This window comes from Panthera pardus, unplaced genomic scaffold (assembly GCF_024362965.1).
Source record: "Panthera pardus isolate Hobbes unplaced genomic scaffold, ASM2436296v1 HiC_scaffold_7, whole genome shotgun sequence".
In the NCBI taxonomy this organism is placed as follows: Eukaryota; Metazoa; Chordata; class Mammalia; order Carnivora; family Felidae; genus Panthera; species Panthera pardus.
In genome coordinates, this window is record NW_026527002.1 from 55,112,190 (window position 1) to 55,125,924 (window position 13,735).

General features: G+C 35.6%; 1 protein-coding gene across 1 annotated transcript; it reads right to left on the minus strand.

Annotated features, from left to right (window-relative positions):
- Positions 1–6,119: 6,119 nt before the first annotated feature.
- LOC109277913 (interferon-induced transmembrane protein 1-like) lies at positions 6,120–6,705 on the minus strand. The gene has a single exon (XM_053896130.1). The coding sequence runs from the start codon at positions 6,654–6,656 to the stop codon at positions 6,276–6,278; it is 381 nt and encodes a 126-aa protein (XP_053752105.1). The 5' UTR covers positions 6,657–6,705; the 3' UTR covers positions 6,120–6,275.
- Positions 6,706–13,735: the final 7,030 nt, after the last annotated feature.

Genomic DNA, 13,735 nt, shown 5'->3' on the forward strand with positions numbered 1-13,735 from the left:
AATTACAAAGCTCAATATGCAATGAGAAACCAGTATGTAAGGTAGCCCCGTACCTGGAGGTGAAATAGCCCAGTTGAGTTTAGCATAGATCATATGATTGCAGTAGACCTGGGACTCATCAGGGTGAGATTAAATATATGCTCTTAAGTCACTGTGTTTGGGTGGTTTGTGATAGAGGCAGAGAACACTATTAAAATTGCCTACTTATTATAGTTTCTCAATGCCTCAAATTGTGCATGGCATGAGTCTTTGAGCTACTGTAACAAAAATACCATAGACTGGGTAGCTTATAAGCAACCCAATTTTATTTCTCACTGATTTGGAGACTGGCAAGTTCCACAGTCTAACTGTTTCCAGATTTGATGACTGTTAAGGGCCTGCCTCCTGGTCATTAGAAGGCTGTCTATTTGCTGTGTCCTCACATGGTGGAAGGAGACAAGGAAGTTATCTCTGGTCTCTTTTATAAGGGCACTAATCCTCTGCATGAGGACTTCAGCCTCATGACCTAATCACCTCACAAAGGCCCTCCAAATATTCATCACATTGGGTATCAATATATGAATATTGATATATCAATAGGTTAGGTTTCAATATATAAATCTGGGGGTAACTCAAACATTTAGTCCACAAACACATAATCTGCATTTATATTTGAATTGCTCTTTAAGCCTTTAGTAACAAGGGCTATATTTTAATGATTTTTGTCTCCTAATTTGGTAAACACAATGTTTAATTGTCTTAAATGTCTCTTTTCTTTTTCCCTACAAACAACATTTTATAAATCAATGTGTGTATAATTATAATACTTTTTGCTGAAATTTTAAGGGGTAGCCACAATAACAAAAAAAATACAGTGATGATTATTTTCTGGAGAGGGATCACATTGAATGATGATGGTGAGACACCAATTATCTTCAGTGATAATGGTAACCAAGCTGGGCTAGCTCAATGGGGAGGATTACTGAGAATCACAGAGTGTAGAGAATAGACAGTAAGTTCTCCTTCTGTGACCTTGGACTATGGCACTGAGTATAGAAAAGCTGCCAAGTGACAGAATATACTGGAACAACATGGGGAGTAGAAAAACAGAAGAGTCAAAAGGGCTCCTTTTGTGTAGCAGCTACTAAAGGGCAAAAAATCTAAGTGAAGATTTTGGCAATCTCATGGTGATGGTAAAAAAAAAAAATTGAATTTCAGGAACTGTCAATGAAGAAAAGCCTTGATTAATACTCTAAACTTTCAATGGAGAACCTTACACTACTGTGTCTTCGGAATAATAGATAAAAGAAAATCAACCATACTTGACAGGATCAAAGTGATCTTCCTATCCTTTATTTATCAGCCTGAAGAAAACAGAATCATCTCAGAAATTAAGTATCAATGTCTAGGGCTTCTGAAGTTATGCACACACATGGACACACACACACACACACACACACACACACACATTTACTAAAGCAACTGCCAGGCAAGTTAGAAATAGGACCGTGTGACTCAATGCAAAGTGACTACAGAAAAAGACCATATAATCTAAGCCATGAACTAGAAAATAATTATGGTTTTATATTCAACTTACAGACTTTAAAATAACTGTGGCTTTAATGTTCAATAAAATAAAGTATAGAGAATTTGTTTTATAAAATAAATATATAAAAACCCAATAAGAAGACCTAAACTTGGAAAATGCAAGAGCTAAAAAAAAAAGTAATAATCAGGGGTGCCTGAGTGGCTCTGTCAGTTAAGTGACCAACTCTTGATTTCAGCTCAGGTCATGATCTCCCAGTCTGTGTGTTTGAGCCTCACATCAGTTTCTGCCCCTCCTCTGCTCGTGCGTTCCTTCTCTCTCTCTCTAAATAAATGAATAAACTAAAAAAATTATTAGTAGAAACACATCCAAATTGGAGAAGAGAGATAAGAAACAATATGTCAAATATAGTGAAAATGCTTATTAGGCTGTATAGTGAATAGCTTTAACATTTCATGTGAGTAAAGTTGCAGGACGTACAGAATGGAGCGGAAGCAATAGTTAACTTTTTTTAAAATTGGCAAAAAAACCCTTTTTAAATATTGGCAAAAAAATCAAATCACATATTAAGTGATATATGCAAATATAAAGATATGTAAGGCAAATCACATTTAAAAACATAATAGTAAACTACTGTATCAACAGAAAAGTAAAAGAAAGGAAGAAAGAAAGCTATATCTCCCAATACATAAAGAGAAATAATGACTCTAAGATATGATTTTTCAGAAGAAAAGAAATGGAAGCCTAAAGACAGTGAAATTCTATCTTTAAATTGCTGAAAGGAAATGACTACGATCGTGTATTTTAAAAATCTTAGAAAGTGAAATTAAACTATTTTCAGAATAAAAAAAAAAACCAAAGGAAATACAGTTGACCCTTGAACAACATGGGGGTTAGGGGCGCCAAAACCCCACACATGGACAACTTTTGACTCTAAAAACTTAACTAACAACAGCCTACTGTTGACCAGAAACCGGTAACATAAATAGGCAAAGAACACATATTTTGTATGTTTCATATGTATGTTTTATATGTTTTAATAAAAGAATCTAGAGAAATGAAAAAGTTATTAGAAATCTTAAAGAAAATAAAATACATTTATACTAGTGGACTGTATTTTTTTCTTTAAATCCACGTATAAGTGGAACCATGCAGTTCAAATCTGTGTTAAGTTTCAGCTGTTTATTCATACAGTCTCAGAGGAGCTATACTGAAAGGAATACTAAAGATATGTCATTAGATAGAAAAATAATCATTCTAGATGCAAGGCAAAATAAAGAGCACTAGGAAGATAATTATCTAGAGAAATATATTATTTTTATACTAATTTTATAAAATAAAAATATCATCCATGGAACAAAAAAGTAGGATTATAATACATGGTAACAATGACAGAAAAAAAAAATGTAAGAGAGCATAAATACAGCTCAAGTTTGTAAGCTCCTGGCACCATTAGAGACGTGATAAAAGCAATTCTTTAAATTAAGATCTTATTTGTCAAAGGCACATGCTATAATTACTAGAATAACTTCTAAAATAATAATAAAATAATAAGCTAATATAGAAAAAAGGGCTTAAAAATACTTGATCCATCCAAAAGAAATGATAGAATAAGAAAAAGAAATTGGGAAAAACAGAATGAAATGTTAAGATAGTAGATTCAAAGCCAAATATAAATTCCATTATAGATAAACAAATTGAATTCTTTAAGTAATAAGGTATAATGCCAGAAAAATTAAAACATAATATAAAAATGCAATCATAGTGGGTGTTATTTGACATCCTCTCTCAGTAACTGATAGAAAGACTATAGCAACAAACAGAGAGGATATTAAAGTTTTGAACCATATGATTAATCATATGATTTATGCAGAGCTATGAACCATTGTATAAAATTAACCACGTGTTGGTTCTTATACCAAATACTTTATTAGTTTTTATTTGCATTTTATCTAAACTTCACTTTTTTTGTTTTACAAAAATCAGCAATTTTTTTTGTTCATTCAGTAACTACTGTACTTTATAAACCTAAATCCAGCCATCCACTTATTCTGAATTATTTGTCACTTGTGCATTTAGACATTCAAATCTTTTAACAGTTCATTTCACCCAGTGTAATTTTTCTCTGGATAATCTTACTTATTGATGAATACAAACAGGTTTCCCAAGTAAGCGTCTCATGGCTTTGTATGGAGATTTAGTGTGTGCCTCAGTAGAGGGGGAGTAGCATTCTCAGTGGGTGGATTATTTTTAGTCTCCCAAATCTGACACTTTTTTAGTCAAATGCCAGTCCCATATTATAAGTGGACTAAATAAATCACAGTGTTTTAAAGGTGTATTTTGTTTTGTTTTGATTTGGTTATAAAAACAACCATCTATTAATTTTTCAGTTACACCAAAATTAAATCTAAATTTTCCTCATACTTTAAATGTGCCAATCAATTAAGTGGCCTCTGAACCTAACTGAAACAGTAAATTGTATATTCTGGTTATGACTTAATCAAGAATTGGTAGCAAAAACAATCTGTCTATAATAATTAGTCATGAGGATGTAAATCAAAGTGATAAGAATAACTTGTTACCATAAAAACACAGAGTATTATAATCCTACTGACTACTTATATGCTTATATTAAAACCATACTTCCTTGTATCCTACCAGAAAAACTGATAATTTAATAATGATAATTATATCAATATAACATATATTGTGGTGATGTTGAAACAATTGGCAGCCTGATTTTCCAGAGTTGCAAGATTTGGAGAGACCTGGGTACATTCTCAATATTCATTTCCATGATTACCTTGGGGAAGGGAGGCTTTTAGCTATATTCCTTTCTTTGTGATACGAACACACATGGGTTAATTATCTCAACTCCACAACTGGAATTTCAATTCAACACCAGGTCCTTTACTCAATATCTGGAATGAAATCAGTCTCTTTAGTTAGAGAAAGAGATTCAGTTCTGGATGTTACAATAAGTTCTCTACAATTATGGGTGTCTCTACTTTGATAGAGCAAGGCAAAATTTGAGTCTTATGTATAAGCTTGAACTTTTCTCAGAATCTATACTAACAGTTGCAATTGTTTATTAAAGTCTTTGCCTATATATAACTTCCAGTACTGGAGGGTTGTGAAGAAGGAAGTATAAGATCTAATGCTTCTAACTCATTCATTTTTGGTTACATTATATTTTTCCTTTTGAGAATGATGATTCATGCATATTGATATTTATTTTTACATGTCTGGTTCAGGCATTGTATCTTTCAGGAAAATTAAAAACTCTTAAATTACATTATTACACCTGATACAAAATAATCCATTAGGACCAACTTTCCACTTTTTCAGTTTCTACTATTCCACTAATGTTAACCTTTATATTTCATTAGTATTACTCTATCATATATATTATTTTAATCATACTGTATACATAATGATTTATGTCACAATCAATGTCATATTTTAACCATCTACCAAAAAAAATTGCTTTGGTCACTCTACATATTATGTTGTTCTCTGTGCTGTTTATATGACTTGGTGAAGAGTCCAAGTATTTAACTAAGTTTACTTTGAAAATAAAAGATTAGAACACAGTACATTAAATATTAATGCCACTTTGTATCTACAATTTCATTTTTACTTTTTAAATCATTATTTTATTATTGATAGTGAGCAATGTTAAGCCTTTAGAAGTATGGGTTTTTAATTTAATTGATTACTTTGGTAATGATCAATTATAGGAAAATAGTAAATGAAACACAATTGCTTAAATCATGTTACAGAGATTTACAGAGAATCAATGGGGAGGAAATAGCGTCCTCAAATGAATGGCAAAATAATGAAAAGAAATGTCATAAAGGCTAATAAAATTTTCATTCATCTCTAAAGTATCAATTATCTAGTTATCCCTATCTTAAAATTTCCCAAAGAAGTTGCAGTAATGGAGAGCATTTTTCAGTTCATTAAAATCGGTTACCTGGGTGCAAACAGCCATATATTAAACACTGTGGTGTTTTATGTACCTGTGGCATGGAGATTTGTCTTCTATAGATTCGTTATCAAAATGATTTCCTAGGAAGCCTGGGTGGCTCAGTAAGTTGAGCATCCGACTCCTGATTTCAGCTCAGGTCAAGATCCCAGAATTGTGGGAGGGTGCTCCATTTGGGATTCTCTCTCTCTCTCTCCCTCCCTCTGCCCCTAGCCCCTGCTTGTGTTGTCTCTCTAAAAAATAGAAATAAAAATAAAGGTAAAAAAATGATTTCCCTGAAAAATTGTCCATAATTATCATCAAAATAAAATACTGTCCATATTAATTTTATCATTTTTATGTCCAGAAATAATATTTATTTTAAAAATTAAAAAAATGTTTATAATCTTGACAAATTACTTTTTTTCTGATTTAAGAACTATATAATGTTAAGGATGTCCATTCCTTTTCAAAACTGCTTTTTTGGATAATTCAACAGAAGTTTTTACTACTTTGGGGGCTAACAATCAGAGAGCATTTGACATACTCTGGTTTAATTGAGAAGAGTCCCTTTCTCTATTTTCACAAGTAGCACTGGCTTGTTTTTTTTTTTTTTTTTTTTTTTTTTGTACTTTATTGCGTTCAGTTGTGGTCAGGGAAGTCTGCTTAAGCACAGGGTACAGGGGTGGGTGCTGAGGGACGGGCCCAACACAACAGCCCAGGAAGCATGGGAAGCACAGCCACAATGGATGCTGGAGGACTGGTGTCTCCCGCCATGAGCAGCTAGCGGTAGCCTCTCTGTTGCCTCAGAGTATGAAATGTGTTTATTGAGAACACCAGTGCGCCAGTGAAGAAAAGAATGATGAATATAAGGGTCAGAATGATGCCCAGGACCAGGGCCCAGATGTTCAGGCACTTGGCGGTGGAGGCATAGGTCCGGGCCCCGATCAGGTCACCCACCATCTTCCGGTCCCTAGACTTCACGGAGTAGGAAAAGGCCACGAAGCCCAGGCAGCACCAGTTCATGTAGACTGTGTTGAACAGGGACCAGACGATGTGGTCGGGCACGGACGTCTCAGTCTGGATGTTGATCACGGTGGTGGCCATGGGAGCTGGGCCTTGGGATGCCCCCATTACAGGAAGATCGTGCTCCTCCTTGATCATGTTTAAGTTGGGGAAATGCCTTGTGGGCACCAGGGAAGAGGGGCAGGAAGTGCTGAGCACTGGCTTGTTAACTGAGCTCAATATTTCCCTTGAAGCAATCCTTACAAAGCAACAGAGGCATTAATGAATTTTATATAAATATTTAAATTCCAGCATTTGTTTTTTTCCTGAGATGCAAAATAAAACCAAATAAACCATACAAGTAGCTAATTAAAACCTTCTTTTAATATATCAAAGAAAGCAGTATTTTGTGCGATCAAAGGAAATTTTATAATAATTTCAAAGGCTAACTTGCTTAAATCTGTTTTCTTCTTTTAAATTGCCCATGCCTTTGAAAAAGTCATGCTATATGGAGGTTTCCAGAGGAATAGGCAAAAGTTCACATAGCATATATATACTTGGATGCTGGAGCCCAGCTCCGGCAGGTCCAGGGATTCCCGAATGATGAACGGCATAGGTGAAAAAGTGAAAATAAAATAAAACAAAAATAAAAATGGACACAGACAACAGCAGTGTGTTGAACTGGCCGCTTTACTGTGGCAGATGTAGCATTATATTTGCTAACAATTTCCTTATAGCGTGCATCATCTATGTTTTCTGGCATTACCTAATTCTAAAATTGCTCCTTCGTGTAATCACCCATTAAGGAATAACATGATTGTTTTCTTGTAACCTTCCTTCCTGCCCTTCGCTTATTGATTAATTTCTTTCATTGTTTTCATTACGTATCTACGTTTATCTATAATCTGTAAAGCATTTGCTTTGCTGTTTTCATGAAAGGTAACACCGCAAGTGGAACAGTTGCAGGGACATGACCTCTTAGTTGTTTCCCTGAACCATTCGTGGTTTGAAAGCAGAAGTGTTCGCCTCAGTCTGAGGTTCCAGGAGGGGGGCCAAGAGGGCCTTAGAAACCCATGCCTTATACATTCTCAGAGAGATAATGCACCTAGGAACTAATGAACCATTCTGTACCTTAACCTACTAGGTTCAATCATCATCTGGAATGCCTCTTGGGGGCCAAGTGGGCCTAGGGGTTGGAGAAACCTGTGCCCATAGATACACTCCTTAGTTACCCAAGTGGGGCTTTCAAATCCATTTGTTCCTTCCTTGGCTGGGAAATGGATGAGGCTATCCTTCCTTTAGGTAGAGGAGTCTGTATAGCGGGTGGCAAGGGCTAAATGTAGGGCCGCACAATTTCCTTGCGGAACCTTATTTCTTTCCCCGACGGTTCTTTTCCCAGGGGGCCTGTCGAGGGCAATTCCCCAACAGACAATTCCCCAGGTACTTTTATTAAGGCCAAATTACATAAAAGTGGGAGTACAAGAAGCTTCACTGTCAGTGGGCTGCCCTGCAGTCCCGATCCGTCCACTGCCCGGGCCCTGCCACCAGGCTGGTTGGATAGCTCGGCTTCCAGCGCTTGGATGTCAAGTAATCTGGAAGTTTAGAACCCAAATTGAAGCTTATTCAATGCAACTATAATGTCCTTAATTACATATTTCCATTACCCTTATTGGTCTTCATTTTCTTTACCTCTGTTTATCCTTCTTTGAACAGGTCTATCTGTCTATCTATCTCTCTATCTAATCTATCATCATGTACCTACCCATTTACCTACCTCTTTTGTCTATACTTCTCTAATCTACCATTTACCTAATTTCATTTATACTCCGTATAACTTCAAATCTGTATGTAATGAGGCAGAAAAAAAAACCCTCAAAAAATCCTCTAGGTTTAATTGAGTAATGAGAAATTTATATGGACTTATCAAAATCTCTTCCAATTATATGTTTTAACAACATAGCAACACAATTCCAAAATTCACTGAAGTTTATTACAATTACAAAGGTATATCTTGTCTCAATATATTCTTCTGAATGCACTGTATTCAGGATGCTAAAGACCATCTTTTGGTTTCATTAGACATGATGATTTATTGCAAATGAGTATTGATTTGTAAATGTCACATAAAATAGATGTAACAAAATTTCCCAAGTAATTGCAATCAATTTTAGAAGGGAATGATGATTATAGTTTAGTTTTTCAATTAAAGAAAACTTTAATATGAATTATGTTTCTTTTTCCACATTTAAATTAAGAAATTAACATAAACTAATATACTAATTGATATCAAGCCAAAGTCTTTCAGACTTTTTTAGGTAATCTAGAAGATTTGTTTTATTTGAACTACTATTAACAAATGTGAATATACATAAAATATTAGAAACATGTTCATTAAATGAATTAATTATTGCTCCCAAAAGCCTATGCATGGTAGACAAATTTGATTTAATTAGATAATAAAAACATAATCTGAATAACACATTTTACACATGGTACAATTAAAATACAATAGGGAAGTGGAATTTTTTCAAAACAAACAAATATATTATATATTGCCATTTCATTTGTCAGCTTGCTTTCTTTTTTCTCCCTCTCTTCCATTCTTCCTTGCTTCTTTCCTTCCTTTCTCTTTTCATCCATTCTTTCCCTCCTTTCCTCCTCTTCTTCCCCCTTCCTCCTCCTTCTCTTTCTTCACCTTCACATCACCCCCTTTCCTGCTGCTCCTTCTCCCCTTTCTTCCCTTTCTCCTCTTGCTTCTTTTTCTTCTATCCTCCTCTTTTTTTTTTTTTTTTTTTTGGCAGTGGGATTATTATATGCCAAGAATTCATCTAGCTATAAAGCTGTGCATAAGACTAACCACAAACTTACATAATAGCAAGATTATTTCAGAAACTGAACAGTGCTATGGTGAACATAAAATACGCCAATATCACAAATCATTACTGGAAGAAGAGAAGAACTGTATTAGATTAGTTTGGATTAAATGTTTGAGATTATACGTCATTGAAGAAAGAAATACAACAGCACAATAATCCCAGGGTTAGTGCTCTAGACTCAGGGAAGGAATGTCCAGCACAAAATCCTCAGGACTGAAAAATTTCTGGAAGACTTAGGAGACTGACATAAGAGTAGGCAGTGGGAAAGGGCATGAGTAGTGGAAAATTAATTCACGGAGGTAGTCTAGAGCTAAGCCAATGTTGAAATCACTTTTAAATGAAATTTATTGTCAAATTGGTTTCCATACAACACCCAGTGCTCACCCTTACAGGTGACCTCCTCAATGTCAATCACCCACTTTCCCCTCCCCCCTCACCCCATCAACCCTCAGTTTATTCTCAGTTTTTAAGAGTCTCTTATGGTTTGCCTCCTTCCCTCTCTGTAGCTCCCCCCCCTCCCTCCTCCCCTGGTCTTCTGTTGAGTTTCTCAGAATCCACATAGGAGTGAAAACATATGGTATCTGTCTTTCTCTCCCTGACTTATTTCACTTAGCATAACACTCCCCAGTTCCATCCATGTTGCTACAAATGGCAGATTTCATTCTTTCTCATTGCCAAGTATTATTCCATTGTATATATAAACCACATCTTCTTTATCCATTTGTCAGTTGATGGACATTTAGGCTCCTTCCATAATTTGGCTATTGTTGAAAGTGCTGCTATAAACAGTGGGGTACAAGTGCCCCTATACATCAGCACTTCTGTATCCCTTGGGTAAATTCCTAGCAGTGCTCTAGCTGGGTCATAGGGTAGATCTATTTTTAATTTTTGGAGGAACCTCCACACTGTTTTTCAGAGACGCTGCACCAGTTTGCATTCCCACCAACAGTGCAAGAAGGTTCCCGTTTCTCCACATCCTCGTCAGCATCTATAATCTCCTGATTTGTTCATTCGTTCTAACTGGCGTGAGGTGGTATCTGAGTGTGGTTTTGATTTGTATTTCCCTGATGAGGAGTGACGTTGAGCATCTTTTCATGTGCCTGTTGGCCATCTGGATGTCTTCTTTAGAAAAGGGTCTATTCATGTCTTCTGTCCATTTCTTCACTGGATTATTTGTTTTTCAGGTGTGGAGTTTGGTGAGTTCTTTATAGAACTTGTATACTTATAGTTCTTGTATACTAGCCCTTTGTCTGATATGTCATTTGCAAATATCTTTTCCCATTCCATCAGTTGCCTTTTAGTTTTGTTGCATGTTTCCTTTGCAGTGCAGAAGCTTTTTATCTTCGTGAGGTCCCAATAGTTCATTTTTGCTTTTAATTCCCTTGCCTTTAGAGATGTGTCAAGTGAGAAATTGCTGCGGCTGAGGTCAGAGAGGTTTTTTCCTGCTTTCTCCTCTAGGGTTTTGATGGTTTCCTGACTCACGCTCAGGTCCTTCATCAATTTTGAGTTTATTTTTGTGAATGGTGTAAGAAAATGGTCTAGTTTCATTCTTCTGCATGTTGCTGTCCAGTTCACCCAACACCATTTGTTACAGAGACTGTCTTTTTTCCATTGGATATTCTTTCCTGCTTTGTCAAAGATTAGTTGGCCATACTTTTGTGGGTCCAATTCTGGAGTCTCTATTCTATTCCACTGGTCTATGTGTCTGTTTTTGTGCCAATACCATGCTGTCTTGATGATTACAGCTTTGTAGTAGAGGCTAAAGTCTGGGATTGTGATGCCTCCCGCTTTGGTTTTCTTCCTCAATATTACTTTGGCTATTTGGGGTCTTTTGTGGTTCACTATAAATTTTAGGATTGCTTGTTCTAGCTTTGAGAAGAATGCTGGTGCAATTTTCATTGGGATTGCACTGAATGTGTAGATTGCTTTGGGTAGTATTGACATTTTAACAATATTTATTCTTCCAATCCATGAGTACGGAATGTTTTTCCATTTCTTTGTATCTACTTCAATTTCCTTCATAAGCTTTCTACAGTTTCCAGCATAGAGATCTTTTACATCTTTGGTTAGGTTGATTCCTAGGTATTTTATGCTTCTTGGTGCAATTGTGAATGGGATCAGTTTCTTTATTTGTCTTTCTGCTGCTTCATTATTAGTGTAGCAACTGACTTCTGTACAATAATTTTGTATCCTGCGACTTTGCTGAATTCATGTATCAGTTCTAGCAGAATTTTGGTGGAGTCTATCGGGTTTTCCATGTATGATATCATGTCATCTGCAAAAGGTGAAAGCTTGACTTCATCTTTGCCCATTTTGATGCCTTTGATTTCCTTCTGTTGTCTGATTGCTGATGCTAGAAATCCAACACTATGTTAAACAACAGCGGTGACAGTGGACATCCCTGTCGTGTTCCTGATCTCAGGGGGAATGCTCTCAGTTTTTCCCATTGAGGATGATATTAGCTGGAGGCTTTTCATAAATGGCTTTTTATGATGCTTAAGTATGTTCCTTCTATCCCGGCTTTCTTGAGGGTTTTTATTAAGAAAGGATGCTGAATTTTGTCAAATGGTTTTTCTGCATTGATTGACAGGATCATACTGTTCTTATCTTTTCTTTTATTAATGTGATTGATTTGCGATTATTGAACCAGCCCTGAAGCCTAGGAATGAATCCTACTTGATCATAGTGAAGAATTAATTTTATATGCTGTTGAATTCGATTTGCTAGTATCTTGTTGAGAATTTTTGCATCCATATTCATCAAGGATATTGGCCTGTAGTTCTTTTTTGCTGGGTCTCTGTGAAATCACTTAGATAGTTCCTCAAATATTTTATTTGTGCCTCTCATTTTCCTTTTCTTTTTTACTTTTCTAGTTCAGAGGGAATTCCACAATTTTTTCCTACTATTTCTACTAAGTTTTTTTGTGGTGCTATTATATTTTTAACAACCAAGATATATTTCTTATTTGCAAGTATTTCTTTTTATAGTGCCTCATTGTTTCACAGTATCTAGTTGAAACACTGTTTTCAATTTACTAAAGTCATTTTTTTTTGCATTCCATCAGCATCATTGTCAATTTTTAAATCAATGAGATTCATTTTTAATAATCTTCATTCTATCCTAGTTGATTCAAAATACACATATAACAAAATTTACTTGTGTTGTACATTTTATGAATTTTGACAGATGCAGAGAATTATGTATCTACCAACATAATTCCATATGAAACAGTTCCATCTCTCCAAAAACCCACTCATGATGTATTTTTGTAAGTAACTCCTCCTTATCCCCACCCAATATCCCTCCAGCAACCCTGTTTGTTCTCTGTATTTAAGAGTCTCTTATGGTTTGCCTCCCTCTCTGTTTTTATCTTATTTTTGCTTCCTTTCTCCTATGTTTGTCTCTTCTGTTTCTTAAATTCCACATGAGTGAAATCATATATTTGTCTTTCTCTGACTGACTTATTTCACTCAGCAAAATACACTCCAGTTCCATCCACGTTGTTGCAAATGGCAAGATTTCATTCTTTTTGATCATTGAGAAATATTCCATTGTATATATACATATATTTCACATTTTAAAAATAAGTTTATTTATTTAATTTGCGAGAGACTGAGGCAGTGCAAGTGGGGGAGGAGGGGCAGAGAATGAGGAGATAGAGAATCCCAGGCAGGCTCCATGCTGCCAGCACAGAGCCCAATGTGCTGAACTCATGAAACCTTGAACTCATGAAACTGCGAGATCATGACCTGTGCTAAAACCAAGGGTCAACCAAGATCTTAACTGACTGAACAACCCACATGCCCCTATACCACATCTTCTTTATCCATTTGTTAGTAAATGGGCATTTGGGCTCTTTCCACAATTTGGCTATTGTGGATAATGCTGCTATAAACATTGGGGTGCATGTGCCCCTTCGAATCAGCATTTTTGTATCCTTTGGATAAATACCTAGTAGTGTAACTGCAAGTCATAGGGTAGTTCTATTTTCAGTTTTTTGAGGAACCTCCATACTGTTTTCCAGAGAGGCTGCACCAGTTTGCATTCCCACCAACAGTGCAAAAGGATTCCCCTTTCTCTGCATTTGCCAACATCTATTGTTTTATGAGTTGTTACTTTTAACCATTCTGACAGGTGTGAATTGGTAGAGTGATGTTGAGCATAGTTTTCATGTGTCTGTTAGACACCTGGACGCCTTCTTTGGAAGTGTCTGTTCATGTCTTTTACCCATTTCTTCACTGGATTATTTGTTTTCTGAGTGTTGAGTTTGCTAAGTTATTTGTAGATTTTGGATACTAATCTTTTATCTGATATATAATTTGCTAATAGCTTCTCCCATTTTGTCCATTGCCTTTTATTTTT

Excerpts from the sequence above, each read along its gene's own strand:
- LOC109277913 (XM_053896130.1), bottom strand. The coding sequence starts at position 6,656 with ATGATCAAGGAGGAGCACGATCTTCCTGTAATGGGGGCATCCCAAGGC.